The sequence below is a fragment of the Struthio camelus genome, chromosome 1 (assembly GCF_040807025.1).
Source record: "Struthio camelus isolate bStrCam1 chromosome 1, bStrCam1.hap1, whole genome shotgun sequence".
NCBI classification, from domain to species: domain Eukaryota; kingdom Metazoa; phylum Chordata; class Aves; order Struthioniformes; family Struthionidae; genus Struthio; species Struthio camelus.
This window is the reverse complement of record NC_090942.1, coordinates 139,584,307-139,605,134: the sequence shown is the minus strand read 5'-3', so window position 1 is coordinate 139,605,134 and position 20,828 is coordinate 139,584,307. Positions and strand designations below refer to the sequence as shown.

The 20,828-nt window shown below is 43.9% G+C and overlaps 1 protein-coding gene across 6 annotated transcripts; it reads right to left on the bottom strand.

Annotated features, from left to right (window-relative positions):
• Positions 1-18: 18 nt before the first annotated feature.
• ASB9 (ankyrin repeat and SOCS box containing 9) lies at positions 19-19,721 on the bottom strand. Of its 6 annotated transcripts, none has more exons than XM_068919648.1 (9): positions 19,391-19,512; positions 19,106-19,285; positions 12,358-12,437; positions 11,103-11,210; positions 9,894-10,044; positions 9,200-9,334; positions 7,710-7,901; positions 4,522-4,687; positions 1,610-3,287 (listed from the first exon to the last, which is right to left on the bottom strand). In XM_068919648.1, the coding sequence occupies exons 2-8, from the start codon at positions 19,197-19,199 to the stop codon at positions 4,563-4,565; spliced, it is 885 nt and encodes a 294-aa protein (XP_068775749.1). In that variant the 5' UTR covers positions 19,200-19,285; positions 19,391-19,512; the 3' UTR covers positions 1,610-3,287; positions 4,522-4,562. The 6 variants fall into 6 exon arrangements, with proteins under 6 accessions (XP_009667489.1, XP_009667487.1, XP_009667486.1 ...); XM_068919666.1 differs by having other exon boundaries at positions 1,611-3,287; positions 4,527-4,687; positions 19,391-19,483; XM_009669194.2 differs by having other exon boundaries at positions 19-3,287; positions 19,106-19,721.
• Between the last annotated feature and the right edge of the window lie 1,107 nt (positions 19,722-20,828).

Sequence of the window (20,828 nt, the reverse complement as noted above, 5' to 3'; positions counted from 1 at the left end):
AAAGCCCCAGGCTCAGCACAGATTCCACAGTTTAATTTGTGAAGTGAGACAGCCGACAGATTATAAACTCAATTTTACTTCACAGAAGCTAAGGCCATGAATCTAGTCCCATGTCTCTTGAATCAGTGATGATTAATGAGTTTCAAGCCCTATAAAAAAACGCAAAGGCCAGTAGTTCAGAAAGTAAAGGCTTCATCTAGCACAGAGAAGAAGCAAAATCTTGTTGCATAGTGGCATGACCAGGGCGCTGCCCAGTTGTGCTACTGTAGCACTTAGTGCTAGAGTAAGGTTTGCCATGTTAAATGGGGATATGACAATTTAAAACATTTCCCTTCACAGCAGCAGTTCACTGCTGTTATTTTAAAGAAAAGCGGATTCCCCAGGGCATCCTCGTGAGCATTTCTGCATTAAATGTTGCCTATGTGCATGAAAGTAAGCATCCCTTGGAGCAGTAAGCTGAGCAATGTACCAAGGAATGACAAATAACAACTCACTATTCAGAGAAATAACTCCTGGGAACCCTTACTCGAAGCCAGCAGGGTTCTGGCTGGGACTGCAGGGCAAGGCAGTCTCCATTTTGACAGATACAGTGTACGTGTTAAGCAAGAAAAAGCGGCTTTAAAAGTCTCAAATCTTGGATCTGTGGCTCTCAAGAGCATGCGTCTGAGGGGAATTCACTACATATTCCGTGTTTAAAGATAGGAGCATTCTCTTTTCTCGCTTCTAGCACCACTAATTTGCTATTTTGCAGCTGATCAATGCTGTTTTGCTAATCGAGTAAAGCAAAATGTATTTACTACCACCCTGGGACTCTGGTGCTTACTACCACCCCTCAGCAAATCAAAAGAGGATTTACTTACTTGAGTTAGTTGTTTTGTTTTGTTAATGCATTAGCTGTTTAGTTCAACAGTTTTCATAAGCAGCCCTGCATCCAGCAGAAACAATATCTTGAAAACTAGCAATTTGCCAGAACTGCCCTCTCTCTTTGAACTGGTCTCTGCGGTCAGAGACCCCCAGAGATGCATCTAAAGGAGAGGGAATTCCTGTTCTCCCACATCTCTCCAGCCCTTTCAGTGCACCTGCTCGATGCTGATGGACACCCCTTGGGCTTCAGATCGTACAGGGATTTCCACAAGCTTGCTTCCAGTTAAAAGTGTTCCTACTGGGCCTACAAAGGCACCCAGATCACTACACATGCCTCTTCTTTTAAGTTATGTCCGGGATGATGGAAGAAAAGTTAGTGCCCTTGCTGAGCAGGCAGAAGAAAAAAGGCAGGTAGTATAAAAATACAAATTAAAGATGGTTACCATCTTAATTTACATCTTTTCCTGCTTTGCAAAATCTCATGCTCCTTTTCAGTAACCCGTAAGTGAACAGAAAAATAATTGCTGGAGTCCAACGCTACCTTAAAACATCAGCAAGAGGATAGGATTTACACAGTATCTGCATCTTAGTGTCATCTATAGTGCAGGTCTATTTAAAAAGAACTACTGTGTACTACTATTTTGTAGGCAGCATGCCAAATGATTAGAATTCAGTCCTAAACTCCATAATATCAGATTCTGCAGAAAATTAGTTCTGTCACTTAAAAAAAGAGTGAAAACAAAAATACAGTACAAATCATATATTTCTGAGCAAATATCATATACAGTTGCCAGTTGACTATCATTAAACTGCTAAGAAAATAATGGCAAAGAATCTGAAAAAATATATTCATGACAATATTTGAAATCCAGCATTACATATGAAATGGTTTCAAACATAGAAAAAACTCCAAATCTTACTTATTCTGAGCTTACTCAGTTTGCATCGTGTACAACTTTTACAGTGTGTAACTGGATAAGTGTTGATGCATAAAGATGTAATTCACCAGTGTGGATCATAACTAATATTAAAATAAATTAGCAAATATACTGAGATGATACAAACTGTGCATAGAGAGTTCATCCTAATTATACATGACCAGGGAAATTCAAGTAAACAGAGTAATGCTATGAAATTTCCAGAAGAAAAACAAATCTTAGAAACAACACTCTAAATACCTTCTATGAGCAATTTTCTCCTGATATTAGCATTAATCCTATAAACCCACGGGTTGAGGTTAAAAAATAAGATGCTTAAAGGTAAATGATAAAACTAGCAGGTAAAAAAATTGTTCTTCATCATTTATAATATGACAAGCTGCTTTTTCAATTTTCAGATGTGGTCACCTAAGCAGGGATTCTGCATGCTTAACTTTAACTTTCTGAAAGTTAAGTGCTAAGTTAATTATCTATTCCCTTCTATTCAACGCAGATTCTGCTTATCCAATATATTGATTTTAGAAGGAGCCACCTGTCTAAGATACTTGCTTTTATTCAGTCTATCAAGACAGGTTTCTATTTTTCTTTCTCATTAGGAGGGGAAGAATATACACGGCCATCTTAAACCAGCCAGGGAATTTTCAGATGGCTCAAATTAGGTGTGACGAATGGAGTCAGATCAACAAAGGTTTCTACGTGTCTGTATCCCGATGGAAGTTATAGACCAAAATGTGTTTGTCCCGTTAGAGTACAATCTAGTGTCCCACAAAACTCACAGAACTACTCTTGCTGTGTTTGGCAAGCACAAAACCAAACCCTCATACAGATCATCTACCGCCTGCATTTGTACTGGACAGTGTTAGGATGCAAATTGTAATTTACAGCAAATATGAGCACACAGGTGCAGGATTTGATCCATCCTCTTGAGTTTCCCATGTGTGAGAAGAAGGCTTGCACTGCGGACACTGTAAACATCAAAATAAGGTGTCTTAACTGAAAGCTGTCATTCTCTCCACTCACGAGCTGAGGACGCAGTATATCTCACTGCTGAAGTTAACTGTTTCACCAGCACAGGCCAGGCAGCATTTTTCCACATGCTCGCTCTACGTCAGCACAGCACAGTCAGCTGCCACACACCCCAGCCCAGCCTTGCAGGAGCCTTCACAACTAAGCAAAAAGGATTTCCAGCAGCGCCGCTGTGGTTGGTTTGCCCCTCCGATGCTCGGGTGCTGGGTCTGCAGAAGCTGTGGCATTGCTCACACAGGAGGCACCATGGCTCGGAGCGGGAGATGGGTTGGCGCTGGCAGCGGAGCCGGTGTTTCGGCATCTTGGCCACGGGATGGGGTGAGCTCTGGTGCCTGCTCTCCCCACGAAGGCATGAGCGGATATAGGTCCTAACTGTGGAGCGGGACAGCCAATATCCACTGTGCTCCCTCCCATGGCAGACTGTAATTGGTCTTGGACTTGTAGCTGCAGGGCGTGCTTCTGGGAGGGAAAGAAAAACAAGCAACATTAAAGTTCAGCTGGAGGAAGTTTTAGCTCTAATGACCTCAGAGGAATAAGAACCCCATATGTCATGTTCACTTGAGAGATGTATAAACTGAGTCAGCAAGAGAGGAGGAACAGAAATTATCTATTATCTTTTTAATTTGTAATGGACTTTAATTTCAGCATTTTCACTGTTTGTTTTATCACCATGCATTAGAGGTATTAATATTACCTCTCCCATGAGAAATGTTATGAATGAGGTAGCACTTTTCCAATAAAACTTTTTTTTATCTCACTCTTAAGATGTTCCCTTTTCTTGGTAGGGGAAAGGGGATAGAGGCTGTAATTTTTCTGATGCATGCTGAGAAATGCTTAGGAAATATCACTTCATATTCAAGGAGGAAAGGGAGAGCACTCAGTGCCCAGAACTGATGGCCTATTAGCCTGTGTCCTTGCAAAATAGTATTCTACAAGGAGAAATTGTGTAGTACTGAGGGGGGGGCTCCCTTATGTCTCAAAACATCAAGAATAAGTGTTTTTAATGGATATTAACCTTTTTTTCCCCACTATTATTGCTCTGTAGGGAGCTGCCATCAGCAGTGACCTACATGTTTTTATGGCAGAAACGCATATTTCAATTGCTGGCCTGAATGTAGATGATGGTTCATTAGCGCTCATCTATCTGCACTGTGACATATTTAGAAAATAAATAATACCTGCCAGAGGGCCTTGCTTGCTTTGCACATGGGTTCAGTTGAGGTCCCTTTTCTTTCCCATATAGTAGTGCAGTAGATCTATTACAGACGAAACAGGGGTGCTGCTTACAGTAAAGTTGCAGCTATCCTTGGAGATAAACATATGTGGGGTCTTGCTTGTGCTGGGCTGGGATATGCGTTTTCTTTGTAAGGCGCTGTCAACCACAAGCCCTCTGAAACTGGGCCAGGATTCAGAGAAGCAAGAGAACTATTTTAAAAAGATATGCTCCTTTTCTATACTTTGTCGGAAGCTCCTGAGCCACATTCCCAAGCTTTAGAGTACAACCATCCAGAACTGTTCCTTTCAAAATTACAGATTTTGAGGAGGGACTGACTGGTGAGGACCCAGCAGGTTAGCTATTCCCATGTGTCTTGGACCTGGGGCTTTATGAGAGACTAGCAACTATCAGAAAGTACCACTTCTGGTACTTGGCATTGGCAACACTACTGATGAGAAGAGTCTTTCCTTAACAAACCTTACTGTGTTGTTAAAGGCACCGTTTCAAATATGAAAGGCTTAGATGTGGAGAAGAAAATGTTTCAGCTCATCCGGGAGGAGAAGCTCGGTTATTTTTTGATGCTGCTGCTGTCCAAAGCACCTTCGAATGCACAGGCGGCAAAGCTGCATCAAGGACAGCGGCCCTGCAGAAAGGGCAGGAGAAGAGGTCACATGCCTGGCTTTATCGCCCCCGGGTCGGCTGTTGCACACTGCAAACAGCGGCTGTGCGTCACCACATGCCTGGCTTCACGCCATCCCCTGCGCGTGCTCATACCGGACTGTAACCTCCAGCAGAGCGCAGCTCTCCCCCGCTCCCGTGACCCACCTCGCGCAGCGCTCGGCAGTGAGAGCCAGACTCATGTCTACGAGGGGACATCAGCCCGCCTGCAATTCACTTCAAGCGTCGTGGCTTGCTGTCAGCACACAGCAGGAATTAGCACCAGCGGCTTCGTTCTTTTGCTTTTAAGCTGCACCAGTGTCAGGTTTGTGTTGTCTGAGCAGAACAGCTCATTGAGGCTTCCTTCAAAATCGTCCACCCTCTCACCCCCGGTGAGATCCCTGCTGGCGACCCACTGCCTTCTTGGGACGTACTTCATAACGGTGATAAACACATGGCAAAAGAAACTCTCTGTAATCCATTATTTAAAGCTTCCTGATTAACCGGCCCCCTGCTGACAAATACAAACCCCGCTGAAGAATCTGTAGTGTATTTTTTATTTAAATGTAACGGCATAACAAGCTTATTGGGGGGGCCTTATCATTTTCATGAAAAGGTAGATCCCGTGGAGCGCTTTTAGCAGCGGCATCGTTCAGTGTTCGGCTCTCGCCTGTGTCCCTGGCGCGGCTATCGCATAGCGCACGGGGACCACCACCGCAGGGCAGATGAGGAGGGCAGCCCACGGGCAGCAGGCGTTGAGCGATTGAGGATGCCGGCCGTGAAGCGGAGATAAACCAAAACGCTGCACAAAGTAAGGGGAAAGTAAATAAGCCGGGAGAGGGCAGCTTAGGTGTTAGAGGCCATGACTGCCTGCGGGGCGGATAAGATAGGAGCCTGCACCGTCCCCCCATGACCTGAAACACTGGTGGTGACGGAGGAGTGAAGCGCTCTGGGAGGAGTGAATATGCACGGAGGTGGCTGCTTTAACCAGCTTTTGAGTCCTTCCGCGTGCAGGCTGCCAGGTCGCCAGCGGCTCTGCACCGTTCGCAAGGCTGCAGGCACAGCCTAGGGCTTCCTGCACTAGGGCTCAGCCGGAGGCGTCTCCCGGTGCTGGGGTACCAGGCAACGAGGCCAGCCGACATAGGGCGAGTTAAAGTGACTGCTGCAGCATCGCTCTGCATGGGGTTCTTTGGCCATCCTGTTTCCACATGTAAACGCCCAGTCTGAAAACATCTCGTAAAAAAAGCCTCCATTCGGAAAGAAAAATATAACTAAAGACTTACCCCAAAACCAAGCAAACTCACTGCTCTGAAAAACATTTAGAAAGTGCAAGCACACTCTTTAAAAACACGCTGCATTTTTAGACTGTTAGCTAATTCTCCGGGCCACGTGTAGGACGCTGCCTGCAATGCAAGTGGAGTATGTCGTCATCCAGCAACGTGGCAAAGTCCCGGAAAGGGAGACGGCCACATGCGCCGCGAGCACTCACTTTGTGGTGCCTCCAGGCTGACGCTCGTCAACCCATCCGTGGTAGCGTAACGCTCTCTCCAGCCTGCCCTTGCCACGGGCGCAGGGCTGCTGCCCCCCAGGGGCCTGCGGCATGGGGGAGGCAGTTGTGCATGGGGCTGTGCCCACCCTGGGAGGGTGAGCGCTGGGCAGGACACGGGGTGGCAGCCGGGGCAAGGAGATGTGGCTAATGCAAGGAGATGTGGCACAGCTCTCCTAAATTGCTCCCTTTCAGTCAACCAAAGAAGTTAGAAATCAGCTGCCCGGTAATCGTGACCCTACTCAGAAAAAGGCATGTTGAAAAACATTGGAAAAACACTAGTCAACAGCAAAATGCCCTCCAGGCATTTATTATTTCTCTTTTCAATCACTATAAAGGCGGAGTTTCACTTGGAAATGTTCCTTACTGTTGGAGCTGTCAGGTCAGCCCTAGCCATGTTCCCTAGGCCTGCTCCGCAGGGTGTGCCTGAAATTTTTTCTTATCTCAAGTAAACAGGACACACGCAGTGCCGCGGCAGGCAGGAGCTTAGCACAGCAGGGATTTGTGCTCCGAAAGATCACCGCTCTGTGCACCGCAGATTAAGCTAGAAGACCAAATATCTGCTGCACATACATAACAAACCCTGTGCAGCTGTTTTCATGCTATTATCATCACGTTACTGTTTCGTGCTACATGCAGGGCCTCAGCCACCACTGTATTGTTCCCATTCTACATTGGTACAACTCTGTTTATGATGGAGTCAGGGATCATACCCTCTGTAGCTTATTAAAATGTTCAAAATCCAAACTATTTTGTAATGTGTATAGTTTACTGACTGAATGAGAACATCTAAAGAAGAACAGAAGTACTCCAACCAGTAGTTACTAGAGACCTTATTTAGATCTTCCTCATAAATGGCAGTAAATAAAATTTCTCTCCATCATCCATTAAAATATTTGTAACCAATAAATCACAATGGACCCAAAATCATTTGATTTATAGGTAAAAAATAAGCATTTCCTACAGGTCAAGCATACAGTTTGATAGTGCTGGATTATTCAGGACATGATACTAGCCTTTAAAAAAAGGCTAGCATATATATTCATTATGTTCCTAGACCCGGAGGTCAAAAGATAGCACTATTGTTGTTACTGTTATCACTATTAGTACCACCACTATACCACTATATTCTGACACTAGAGAAAATAGTTTCTAAATACCAGGAGATAAAACCAACCTTGGCTCTTTTCACAGAATCACAGAATCACAGAATGGTTGAGGTTGGAAGGGACCTCTGGAGATCATCTAGTCCAACCCCCCTGCTCAAGCAGGGTCCTCTAGAGCATATTTCCCAGGATTGCTTCCAGAGGGGTTTTGAATATCTCCAGCGCAGGAGACTCCACAACCTAAAGCTCTTCATTTTTGTAGAGTTAATAACATGGAATAGTGTATCGTTTTGTGATAGCTTATTTTTTCCACATAGAATCCCATTTGAAGGGATAACACAAATGTTAAGGGGCACCTTCTTTCTGCAGAAAGAGTTGACTCAGGGGGCTGCTCGGAGGAACCAGCTCCATCGGCCTTTTTCTGTCCGCGTTCTTTGCCCAGATGTCTGCTCCAAAGTCGATCAGCAGCGTCACCAGCTCGGCATTGCAGTTCCTGGCAGCCACGTGCAGAGGGGAATCCAGGCCCTTGCCATGATTCACGTTTGCCCCTGAACACAAAGAGACAACAAAGAATAGTGACAATGTAGGAACCCCTTTACAGTTCCCGCACTAGCTGCTGTTTCTCTAAACAATCGGTAAACAGTATAGCATCTACTCGGAGGTGGGTTTCCACACTTTGGGGCAGGGTAGCTCAGCTTGCAGTGGGCTGGGGAGCAATGGGGTTGTGACTAAGGAAATCATCTTGGAGGAATGGTGCATGGGGAAGTCCAAAACCTGTTCATCCACAGCCCAGACCACAGGTATCCTGAAGCAGGACAAAGATGTATTTCCACCTGAGGTCCTCCTCTACTCCCCAACCCATTGCCCCATTCCCTTAAATCATTGCAGAGTTTCAACCAGCTGTCTACTGGAGGCCTAGACCAATGGGATTTCCAACTGCTAGTTTGTCCAATCTATCGGGGGGGGGGGGGGAGTGAGGATGGAGAAGTTCTAGAAGAGCTTTGTGGAGGAGGATATAAGCACTTGCTAATCGGTGTTTCCCAGCCCATTATTCAGGGCTAACAGCCCATAAAACACAAGGAGGGTGAGCTGCAGAACCAGTTCAGAACTATTTTTGTTTCTTAAGTGCACATTCTCATACAGAGAAGGCAGCAAAAACACCAAATGGCAGAAAATAGAAAATCATGGCCCAACACTCAAAGCATTTTTTTTTCTTTTTTCTTTTCAAAGTGGGTTTCTTGTACCACCATTTTTGTAATATTTGTGTAGCTACATTATATTATATGACCATTTTGGAGAGAAGTGATGCATTGCTGTAGATAACAAGGAACGGCCTCATATGATTATCTGAGTGCTTAGTCTTATAGCTAGGTTTGTTTGATGCTAAGAATATAATGCTCAATGTTTTTCTGTGTTGGACATGTTTCAAACTTTTTATGAAATAAGTGGGAATTAAAAACATATTTGCAGAAATAGCATGTAAAAAGGATTGAACCTTTTCTTTTGGGACAAGGGGGAGCAAGGAAAGAAGGAAGTTTCTTGTTGCCCTCTTCAGATAACTGCAGCATGACACACAGACACCGGAAAAGACTGTGTTTGTTCTAAGCACCACCAGTAGCGTGAAATGCAGGATCATTCCTCGTTTTACTGAGAGCTGAGTAGCTGAGCGCCTCAGTCAAGAGGACTCCTATCACCGTGCCACCCTAAGTAACCCAGACCTGCCCTCAAGAATGAAACACCCCAAGATTTCAGAGCAGGAGCACCTCTGAATCTGTGATGAGACAAGAATCCAAAAACAGATGTTATAGAAACAAAAAAATACACCATCCCATATTTTTCTTTTTACCTGACTCAAGAAACTTCTTAGCACAGTTTACTTGCTGGTTTTCACAAGCTACATAAAGTGGAGTACCCAGATGTTTGATGTCGTGATCTATATTTACTCCACGGGACACGAGGAATTCAACACATTGCTCATGACCTTAAAATGGAAAAAGGAAGCTCAAATCACAGATATTAGACATTTTCCGACAGTCCAAATTTTCTACTGCAGCAGGGTAATCTGGAAAGAATCACTATTTTGTCAAGATGGTAATGTAATACTGTATTCACTCCTCTTACTGCAATGTTTTCAACCTGGAAAACAGGAGCTGCAAAGCCACAGTTAAAACCAGATCAGGTTCTTACATTTTATCTGACTCATTTCAGATGTCTACCTAAGATGAGATGAATCATGCCCTGTTTCTCCTTGTTGCTTATACAGGTAGCCAGACAACTGTCTCAGATGCCTCCATGACAGACAGCTCGTCTGGACGATGAATCCCATTCCAGGTGTCACCAAGTGAACACAGAGGCCACGCACACTGAGCCGAGCTGCCCTCAGTGAACATCAGGGCAGCAGGAGCTGCATCACTCATGATGAGGCCAGACACAGGGGGATTTTACAGGACCTAAGTCAAGTGAACAATTGTTTCTCTCTCTTTTCCACTTCAGCCTCTGGCTAGTAACATGGAAAGGATTGATGACACCCGCAGCGTTACCTCTCTTAGCAGCTTCGTGGATAGGGGATGCTAGGTCACAGGGTGGGTGCAGACTGGCTCCATGCTGCAGCAATAAATTCAAGCAAGCCACACTGCCACTGACACAAGCATTGAACAAAGGGGTGTGCCAGTCAACAGTAACTCCATTTACCTGAGGGAAAAAAATCACAAGTAGGCTTTTTCTTTCTTTGCCTTCTCTATGCATGACTAGTATATCAGAATGGATGAAAATCACCCTGTCTCTCAACAGAAAATAGGGCTCAATAATTTTTATTTTATTCCTTGCAAAAACTGTCTACTTCTTCCAAGGATTCCAACTCTATATTAAGAAATCTTTTTTTTTTTTTTTAAATGCCCCAATTCTCTCCCCCTGCAAAGAAAAAGGAGTTACTTTGGGAGTAACTCATGGAAGTTACTGAGAAATGTGTGCCTATTCCTCAGGTACCTAAGCTTCAAACACACTAGCCCGTAGCCCAGTCCTGCTGCACTGGGGCTCCCTGGCACACCAAGGTGCCTTACCGAGAAGGGTTGTCCTGGACAAGAAAACTCGAGGAGGACACTGGGCACCTCACCTATACCCTCAAGAGATGTAGCATCATTCCTAGTTTGAAATAGTTCATTTTTAGCAGAAAGTGAGCAGTCTCCTCTTTTATTAAACTGAAAAGTAACATATGTACAATGAATTAATTCACTATAATTTTGATACTAACTTGAAAAGTAGAAGCTATGAGACACAGCCTCCATTTCATCACTGTACATGTTATCTCCATTTTCTTCCCATTTTATTGTCATTTCATCCTAACAGTCTTACACCTCTACTTCCGACTCTGCATATTGACACCAACAGGATTAGTGTGTGCAGAAAACAAAATATGTACTTAATTTTTGCAAGATTATAAACACTTTGCAAGAGGAACTTACTGTTATTATTTAAGTAAACAATGAGAACACTAAATTATTGTCTAAAGAATAACAACAACAATTGTTATTTGTATCTGTGCCTTTTGGGTTTGTATCTGTGCCTTTGTATCGGCGGATGCCTTTTGGATTGCTGTATTAAGTACATTTTATAACATATGCAGTTTTAGTTGAGCTATGCACGATATATAAGTCACAGCAATACATAAAAGTGAAATAGTATATCATCTAGCATTAAAGTGTGATAATAAAACAGATCAAAACTGGATGGCTTGTCCATCATGTAATTACCTGAGCACCATGCTTTAATAAGACACTGGCACAAGCAGCATGACCTCCTAGGCAGGCTTCATGGAGAGGGGAGACCTGGTCTGCTGTAAGTAGATTAACATTGCTCCCCTGATGAAATAATAGAAAATATCATTGCAGAAAACCCCCCTAAAAGAAAAAAAAGCTTTATATAATTATCCTTCAACATTTGTGTAATCTCGCCTTCTCAACTGCCTGCAGTTAATTCATGTTACCTCAATAGGTAAGTAAAGAAAGAGGCTATGATGCTTTGTCTGGAATGGATACTGTATGCAGCATATTAGAGGCTATGCCTACTACGCACTACTAATCAAAATAGAAAGTTTTAGGCTTTCTGCCTAATGCTTAATGCCAAGTGGGATACTACAGACATCATTCTAGGCACTCAGCTTTCTTTTCAAACTCTGAAATAAAAAAAAAGTTATTTGTATTCTTTGTACAATCGTGACTGCCACCTACTTACATCACCACTTATGCCTTCTGACCTCCTGCCTAGCAAGTTTGCGATTATTTTACTGGAAAGAATTTTGAAATGGATTTGACGTGTTTTCCAATTTTCACTGTTCAGCACATTTTGAAGGAAAGTCAGTCTCTGCATTAGAAATACTTTATTCGATTCTAGCACAGTTTTTTTTCTTTCTAGTAATCTTGGCCTTCCAGAAGTTTAGGCTGGAAGATTTTTCATTAACTCTTCCCTTTCTGTCAACTTCTCCACAAGACTGAGAATCCAATTTGAGAATTTCAAAGAATCAGAGCAGTGAGGTTTAGAAATCACTTCTCCCAGGCCATTCCCTTCTGCAGGTCCAGCTGGGGCCCAGTACACTCTCGGGCACTTCAGATGGCACCATGCATGGATGTGTGGGTGACTGAATCGAAGCCTCAGGCATGGGCGTGTAGACGTGGAGCTGAGCCCCACCACGGACACCAAACATTGTTGGAAGACATGGGAGCTGCAGAAGAAGTCCAGGCGGCCAGCAGGAGAGGCAGTGACTGGGGTCCCATTGTCTGCATGAGAATTAAAGTATGACCCAGGATATTTCTGTAGGTCTTCAGTTTAGTGCACGGGGCTTATGCTAAGTTTGCAGAAAAAAACCTCTGTTAAGAGCAGATTTCACTGCCTTCTGCCCCATCAGGTCAAAATGATTTACTCACCCTGGATGTTTCACACTAAAACACAGCCTGCACTCAACAGCTGAATAAATTCAGCAGAGATCATATCAACCTAGCAAAGGGATACCTGGTTGATGAGTTTCTTCAGAGTAAGCAGACGCCCATGGACAGAGGCATCATGTAAAGGAGACCAGTCTGAAACAAAGTCTGTATAAAGAGAAAGACAGGAAAAAGGCTAACAATTCCATGGACTATTTCACTAGAGTACTTCACTTCAGCTGAGTGCCCTCAGGAAATCTCTCTTCGAATTTATTCCTTGAACTACCAAGCTTTTCTTGGAGCAGCCACCAGGAGGCAGTGGTGAAAAAAAGCATAACCTCTCTATGGGTGTATTTTTAATTCATCCTCTTAGGACTAAACACCTACGTTCCATTAAGAAGACAACAAAGCAATTTACAAAGCATCACCTTGCTCTGACTGAGCTTGTCCCCTGCTTTGAGTTATTTCTAGAGTCTTTGTTTTCACAAGCTCATTACGCTTTACCAATTAGCCCAAAATGAATGCTTTGAAAAGGCTACAGCTGCTAAATCATTTACCCCAACTCAGAGATGGGCTAGAAGCAACAGTTAACTGTGAAGGGTACCAAAGTACAAGGAGATAAACTGTGTTACGGGTTGATTTTGTCTCTCAGTTTTCAGTGTTTGGTGTTAGCCAATGCAGAGGCAGTTAAGTAACAGCTGTGTTCTCTGAACCCTGGAAAGCATGAAGGAGGATACAGCACATACAGAGGGAGGCTCAGGAGCAGGGTCTGCCTTTGCTTTTTGTTTTTCTACTTAAACGTTAGCGGGGGAAGGAAAGCACTCGGGATGAGCTGAAGTGGTCTTGGTGGGGGAAAAAAAAAGGGCACATTTCCAGAAAGCTTTTTTACAAGAGACAGAGGCTTTCCCCCAAAGGTTATGTGAAGTGCCTGATTTCTTACTGCTTTCCTTTGCGGGAGCAAGGCAAGACAAGCTATAACAAGCGGCCCGCTGAGGTTTACATAAAATGTTGAAGGAACGGTACCCGGGACCGGCAAAGGCCCTGGCTCTCACACCCTGAAGCAAGCAAGTCTCCTCCTCGAAGGCGAGAGCCCCCTCCCTAGCACCCTGCCGACAGAGGAGAGGATACCTGGGCTGCGACTCCCGTAGCCCGAGGGACAGGGCCCGGAGGGGTGAAATTTTACCCAAGTACATCGTAAAGAAACTATTCCTACCGCTAAGATAAACACATTGATATTTCCAGTGCTCATAGAAAGGTAACCTTGCCAGATTATGTAGGAAGTATGAAACATCAGAGACAGGCTTTTAACTGCTGTTTCCAAGTAATCTTGAGATTTAAAACTTGGTGTTCAGAAAAGTACCACACACCAAAAACAATTACGGGAAACGTGTCAGCATAGTTCTGGTTGGATCATGGAGGCAAGGGAGGGAATCCTTAGGGTCAAATTTGGCATCAAACCTGTCAAATCATATAGGGTGTTTTTTTGAAAGATCTTTTTTGGGGGTTGCCAGGCAAAAGAATGATTTGATACATTTCACAAGGCATACCTACTTTTCCTCTGTTACGCTGCATAACATAATGGTCCGAAGAAATACATAGCTGCTGATGACTTTTATATTTCATTTCTCTAGCTGCTGTATTTGTTCATTACCTTAATATAGTGAATCAACCTAGCTTGGTGCTAGCTAAGGACCCTAGCTAGGGACCGTCCAAATTTCAGCAATACTAAGAGGACCTTTGGTATTACAGATTTCACAGCTCAGGGCCAGCTGACAGCACTAATTCCTCTGGGAGATATTCGCCATCTTCAGTAGTCATTGCCTCAAAACTCAGTGTCTAGTCTAAGTTAATGACCCAGGTTCCCCCTGCGAAGGAAAAGAAGCATTTCTGGAGGGTGTTTCATGCAGCTTCTTTTAGAAACACACTGAGCTGCCCACTGCAGCTATCCCTCTTTCCTTCCATTAAATAAAAAGAAAACCCCAAATAGCAGCTTGGGCAAGTTGCTAAGGTTTCCATCAGCTAGACCTCTATGAGGTTGCAAAAGGCCTGGTATACATTTAATTACTCTTGCAAGAGTCCTTTATGCCTGTAGAGTATATTCTTCTAGAGTAATCCATATAGGCCAAAGGATATTGCTGCTGCTCCGGTACACCATTTTTAAGCCACTAGATGTTCCCCAAAATGCTTATCTGCATAGCATACTCTGCTGATAGAGGTATTATTGTCTCTGAACAATGGCTTATTGAAGGACAAGACTCAAGAAGATTTTAGTGTTTCCCTTCTCAGACATCAAATAGTGGGTCATGGCAAGAAGCAGCTATTCAGAAAGCTAGTAGTCACACATATATCACAAGAGGGAACCAGACTGATTCCTGTGGTGCTTCTTATGCAAATGAAGTAATTAAAAAAACAAACAAACTTGAGGAACATCAAGATTTCATCTTCTCTCAAGATAACCACCCTTCCCTGCTTATGGTCCATCATGCTCCTGGCTCACACGGCAATCCCAGTGACATCCTGGAAATATTCCCCAAAGGAGAGTACCTCAGGGTAGGTTTGAAGCCTGAGGTGGGGGTGGGTTGTGGGCAGAATGAGGCCTTTAGGAAAGGAATGTCATCAGCGATGGTCAGAGAAGCAACTGATTCAGGATTTTCACTCTTTCTCCTCATTGCCTTGTCTCTGGTTGTGACTTCTACATACTTAAGGGAAGGGAAAGGAGGAGGGTTTGAAAAAAGACTGGATTCCTTGTTTTATGATAGGCTTACGTCCGCACAATCGAAGTTACCACTGGATGCCCCTTGGGGCCAGAAAGAAGCTTTATTTTGTGTTCACTGGAGACTGAGCATGGCTGGAGACAGGATGCAGACCCAGTGGCTGAGGTCCTTTTCCCTGGTCAGTATTTCCTGCTCATGGGTACAGTTAAAATGACTACCAGCTCTGAAAGCTGAAGGAAACATACCTCCAAGAGCAGACCAAGGAGGACCATCAGACATAGGGGTTGTGCCCATACTCCTCTGAGCATGGGCACAGTCGCTTTCCTGCCCTCACCCCAAGGTCTTATTTAATCAATTCCTCTTATAGCACCTTTTCCTGCTCTTCGCATGCATTCAGCATAGCTGTGGACTCCAGTTTTTTTCTGTAGGTCATAAGTTTGTTGTCAGGGAACTGACAAAATGTTTGGTGACCAGTTGACTGCGACCTGCAGATTAGATGTTTTGTGGACACTTTGAAATCAGCCGTCTATTCCACTGCTGTATGTGACTGTGAGAGACTATTCAGACTTAGCAGGCAAATCTGTGCTACCAAATAAAGAGGGCCAGGAAGATAATTAGCACTGAGCTGCTTCTCATCCACATGCTTAACTGTGAGCTTGCTTCCCATCTTATCCTGACTTGCTCCAGCTGACTCCAAAATAATACAGGGAACAGCTCAGGGAAATACTTCTTATCAAAGAAGACTCCCAAAGGGGCTCATGGACGAAGCTGCACCAGGTTGGGCCCCTTCACCTTACACAAGCCTCCCTCCACAATGCTGTCCTAACAGGCTTTGTACACGCAAACATCCTTCCTGCCACAAAGTCATGTAATGCATCCCCTCAGTTTTATGCTATGAAAATATCACTTTGCTGAGCTGTAACATGGCCCTCATTATTTCACAGACTTTGAAAAGGAAATATATATATAAAATAAAAAGGATGTCTCAGGGTAATCAAGTGAGGCCCACAGTGTGGATGTGGCCAGCTTGCTTTCAAGGGGACAAGCCTTAAGCAAGCGAGGATGTGAGGGTAAGTCAATCTACACCATTTGGTGTCAATAACAGGAATAGTTCCGGTCTCTTTCATTTAGCAGTATAGAAATAGCTAATGAGAGTGAACTCTATGAGGCAGGTTGTCTTTTCCAGTCTTGCACTCCTATGACTATGAAAGTCAAAGGGAAGCAAAATAGGGGACTGAGGAGCAACTGAAAATTCACAGAAAGATTCATCAACTCAGATGTGATTGAGGTTTGGGAGAAGCCTGAAATTTAGAAGGGCCAAAGGGTGGAAGAGACAAAACCCCGATACAGCTTCATGGGCTGTAGTGAGTGTATGAAATGAACAGATGAATGAGCTGGGGGGAGGTGCAGGGGGTGCAGGTTATAAAGGCGCCTTTAGTAATTATAGTAGCTTTTGTAATCCTCATTGCTACCACATAGTTCCAATTCTCTGCAGCCATGAACTGTACAGGCCTCAGCTGCCATCTCTCCTGCCCCAGCTCCATCTGCAGCAAACCCCTCCTCCCTGAAGGGACACCAGGGAGGCAGCCTCCTCCAGAAGGCGGCATTTTTCCCCAGTTCCTGCACCCAGGGCATCACTCTCAGGTTAATCACAAAGTTTCCATTTTATCCCTGCTCTGTTCTGGAATTTGAGTTTCTTACCTGAAAGAAAGAGACTGCAAGTGGAAGTTGGGATCTTACCCCTATTTCTGTGCAGCACAGTAGGTACACCATCAGAAATACAAATGATTAGTATTTAAGCCATTTACAAGCTTCTGAGTAAAAGCTAAGCGAATGCCAAAGCTAACTGGCCGTGGACTTTTAATACTATGAAATAGTGATTTTCATAAAAGTCCTCAGAATATTCTGCCCATGAGGGCTGCCTGCAAAGGAGCAAGGCTGGTGTACATATGTGGGACGGTGGTGTTCAATGTATGTACCACCACAGCCACAAGAATTTCTGTTTGCCAAAAATTTGTACAAGTGCTCTCTCACACAGGAACAAGCCAGTTTATCCAATACTGAAATTTAGCCAGCACCTTAGTCCACAGGCATGCTAAGTTAGGCATCAGGGTCCTCGGCATCTAGAAGTCCAAAATCCAAAAGCCCAAATTCAGTGGCATTGGGATATCTAACTCCCTTTTCACCGCTGAAAATCCCAGCCAGCCCAGGGGTTATATTAAACTTTGGATCATATTTGATTGCACTGCCATCACTTGGGCATTTGAATGCCAACAGTGTATACAGAGGGAGCCTTATATTGTTAACCACACAAACATGCAAGTCCTGACTGCTCCCTGTAGATGACAGCGCGTTCCCAGTGCCTTTCTAGAAGAGCATTCATTTCTGTGGTGATGGTTTAAAATATCTTTTTCCAGCCTCTGATCCAGCCCCTGGATGGTGCTGCACACTGGGTGCCTGTTCCCTGACTGATTTTCTTCAGCAGTGGTCCCACATGGTACTACTCCCAAGGGGCTTTGAAATCCTTTCAGCTGGAGTACACTCTTGTACACATATTTGCATAACACATATGCTTATGGCATTGTATTTAACAGTACTCTGAATGGTATTTTTCATATTGAAAGGCTTTCACAGGAAGTTTGTGATATATATAGCCAGAGCCAAATACATTCCTATTGCAAGCCACCAGAGAAGCTTATTGGCTCTGCTTAGGACCAGGCAAATCCAAGAGGTATGAGCTGAACTCTTATTTTCAAACGACCAACTCCTCAGTGTGCAGGAGGACTCCCCTACTTCTCATCCAGCTGCACGAAGCCTGACACCATTTTGCCAAAGCTCCTTTCCAGTGCAGACCTGGTTTGGTTCACGTTGTTAATAACAACGACACTCTCCTTTCCCTCCTACCCTAGCCTCACACACCCGCATATACATACATACACCCACATGAGGAGAGCAGACAGCACAGCAGACATACTGAACATCTTTGCAATGTAGGTTGCCTCTTCTTACTTTTATGGTCCTATTTTTCTTTTCGGTATGAATGGAAGAGTCATGAATAGCCCAGGAAAGGAGTTAGAATAGTGTAAAGTCATATTATCTTAATTTACCTCCTTGTTCTACTGCACTGACCATGAACTGAAGGAGTAGCTTCTCAGAAAAGAGAGCTACAGGGAACACATCTAGCTAAATTGTTATGTGAAATTTAATTACTTATCCTTTGTTACCATGTCATATTTTCACAGGCTCCAGGCCAGACAAAAGAGCAATGATCAGTGTGAGGTCATTTGTCTAAATAACTATTCACCAGTGACCACAAATGAATAATGGCCTGTCCATTGTGGAAGTACCCACTAGTGCTGACTCAGCCTTTGCAAGAATATTTATGTCTACCTAAAGGAAAAGGAAAAGAAAGGAAAAGGAAAAGGAAAAGGAAAAGGAAAAGGAAAAGGAAAAGGAAAAGGAAAAGGAAAAGGAAGTAAAAAGAGAGGGGAAGGAAAGGGAAAGGAAGGGCAGGGCAGGGAAGGGCAGGGCAGGGCAGGGCAGGGAAGGGCAGGGAAGGGAAGGGAAGGGAAGGGAAGGGAAGGGAAGGGAAGGGAAGGGAAGGGAAGGGAAGGGAAGGGAAGGGAAGGGAAGGGAAGGGAAGGGAAAGGAAGAGAAAGGAAGAGAAGGGAAAGGAAAAGAAGAGAAGGGAAAGGAAAAGAAGAGAAGAGAAAGGAAGGAAAGGGAATGGAGAAGAGAAAAGAGGAACTGAGCCAATGCTGAGCTTTCAGCTGGCACTAATCTAAGCCAAACATGCCACATTGCAACTTCTTTTTCAGTTTGTTGTGGTTTACATACTGCATTTATTTCCGCTTATACAAGCTGCACTATAGAATCAGATATTCTTTTCTGTCACGCACAAAAACAAACAAACAAATTCAGTTACAAATATGAATAGCATATAAGAAGCCTATCTGAAGTACAAGAACATGGGGACGTGTGGTACTGTACATGGACCTGCACTGTTAACAGGCTATCAGGAGGAACACGCAGCTATAGCCTGACTTTGCCCTCTCCACCCACCGCTCTTCCACCTCTGCTGGCAGACTAGAAGATTAGCGGAGAGGCAGGAGCGTTACTTACCCCTCATCAGTGGGTTTGCTAGAGAAGTTGCAGATGGCTGGCCTCCGGCTCCTGGCAATTTGCTGGTGTTTTGATTTGTTCCCTCATCATCCATCTCAGCCTAGGCTGTCCAAATTCTGTTTTTTCACTTCACAGTTGCTCTTGAGAGTTCAAATTCCATCCTCCCCGATGAACCCCTGCCTATGGGAGTAATCTATTAAGCAGGCTCTGTGTGCGCAAGTCAAACAAACCTTGCAGCAGACTGGAACTTGGTGCCGGCAGCACTTTATGCAGAAACTCGAGTACCTGGGTTAGGATTTAATGAAACACCTCCCTCACTCAGTTGGGAGGCAGCCAGCAATCAGGCAGACCACACTGTACAAAGCAAGGGACGTGCCTGATGTCATATCCTTTCCAACACTGCACCCAATCAGTACGCCTGCTGTCTGTTTTTATCAGGAAGGAAATTCTTAGTTTGCCAAAAAAACAAGACAGAAAGAGCCAGTTCAACTAGTTGAGCAAACTCTGCCTGCAGGGGATTTGTAAAGAAAACCCAGAGAGATACCAGTGTGCACTCATCTGCACCACTCATGTGAGTTGTTTGCAAGCAACTTTGCCTTGTGCCTCTCTAAGTACTGCAGAGTATGCAAAACCACTCGTGTTATCTGAAGAGCCCATGACGGTATGCAAGAAATGGAGTGCTGAATTCCTTTTACTGAGCAGTGGTCACCACATACCATAAGAATATTGAAACCACATGTTTGTAGAGCTGTGCTTTACACTGGAAGTCCTTTTTGCCTCCACAGCATGAAAAACACAGCATTATTCAGGCTGATTTCCTTCCACCCTTTTCAATCAGTTTCACTGCGTCATAGTCACACCAAGAGCTTCATATCTGAGCACTGTCTTTTTATTCTTAAGCAATTTCTCAGTCTAAAATAAAAACCATGAAGCTACCAGCAAATAAATATTAACAGACCTCCACCTCATTTCTCTGAATGCTTACATAAATCCTATCCTCACAGATCATCTCTATTTGCTCTTTTTTTGTTCCCCAATGAGTATAATTCACAAGCACAAAATCTGTTTGCTCTGCCTGAATATTTGCTCATTTGGGTACAAGTACAAGCAGGGAAGACTTGCATGTAAAATCTCACCTATGTAAATAAAAAGTAGGGTTTTCTTAAATTTGTCCCCCGGGGATGAATTTGTATCTCTTCCCAGTCCTAAGCAACTGGGATTCATTTTTATTCCTGTTTATAATGCATACAAGAGATCTGGAATCATTTTTAGATTTTTTTTTTCCACATCTTAAAAAAAAATCCATTATTTTAATAGATATAAACAGCAGCTCAACATCACTCACAAATGCTGCCTTGTGAAGGCAGCCCAGACACATCCTGGTGCACAACTGCCAATGAAGTAGGGGTGAGGACAAGGCCTGCCAGTTCCCTTGGCTTCTGAGTGTGACCACACATGCTTGATGCAAGCTTACACTTTGGTCTGCCTGGCACATATGTTTGTGTTTGAGCCATTGCAATTCCAATGTTAAAAAAGTTATGGGAAAAATTACATGTATGTAAATTCAGGAAGGTGTATAAGTATTGGTACTGACCATCAGTGTGTCAAAAACATTTTTTTCTTTTCAATAGCACTTGAGATTAGTGGCTAGATTGCTACAGCTTATGTTTAATCATATACAGAGCGGTATTAGCAAACACATCAGCTATTCCACCACTAAAAG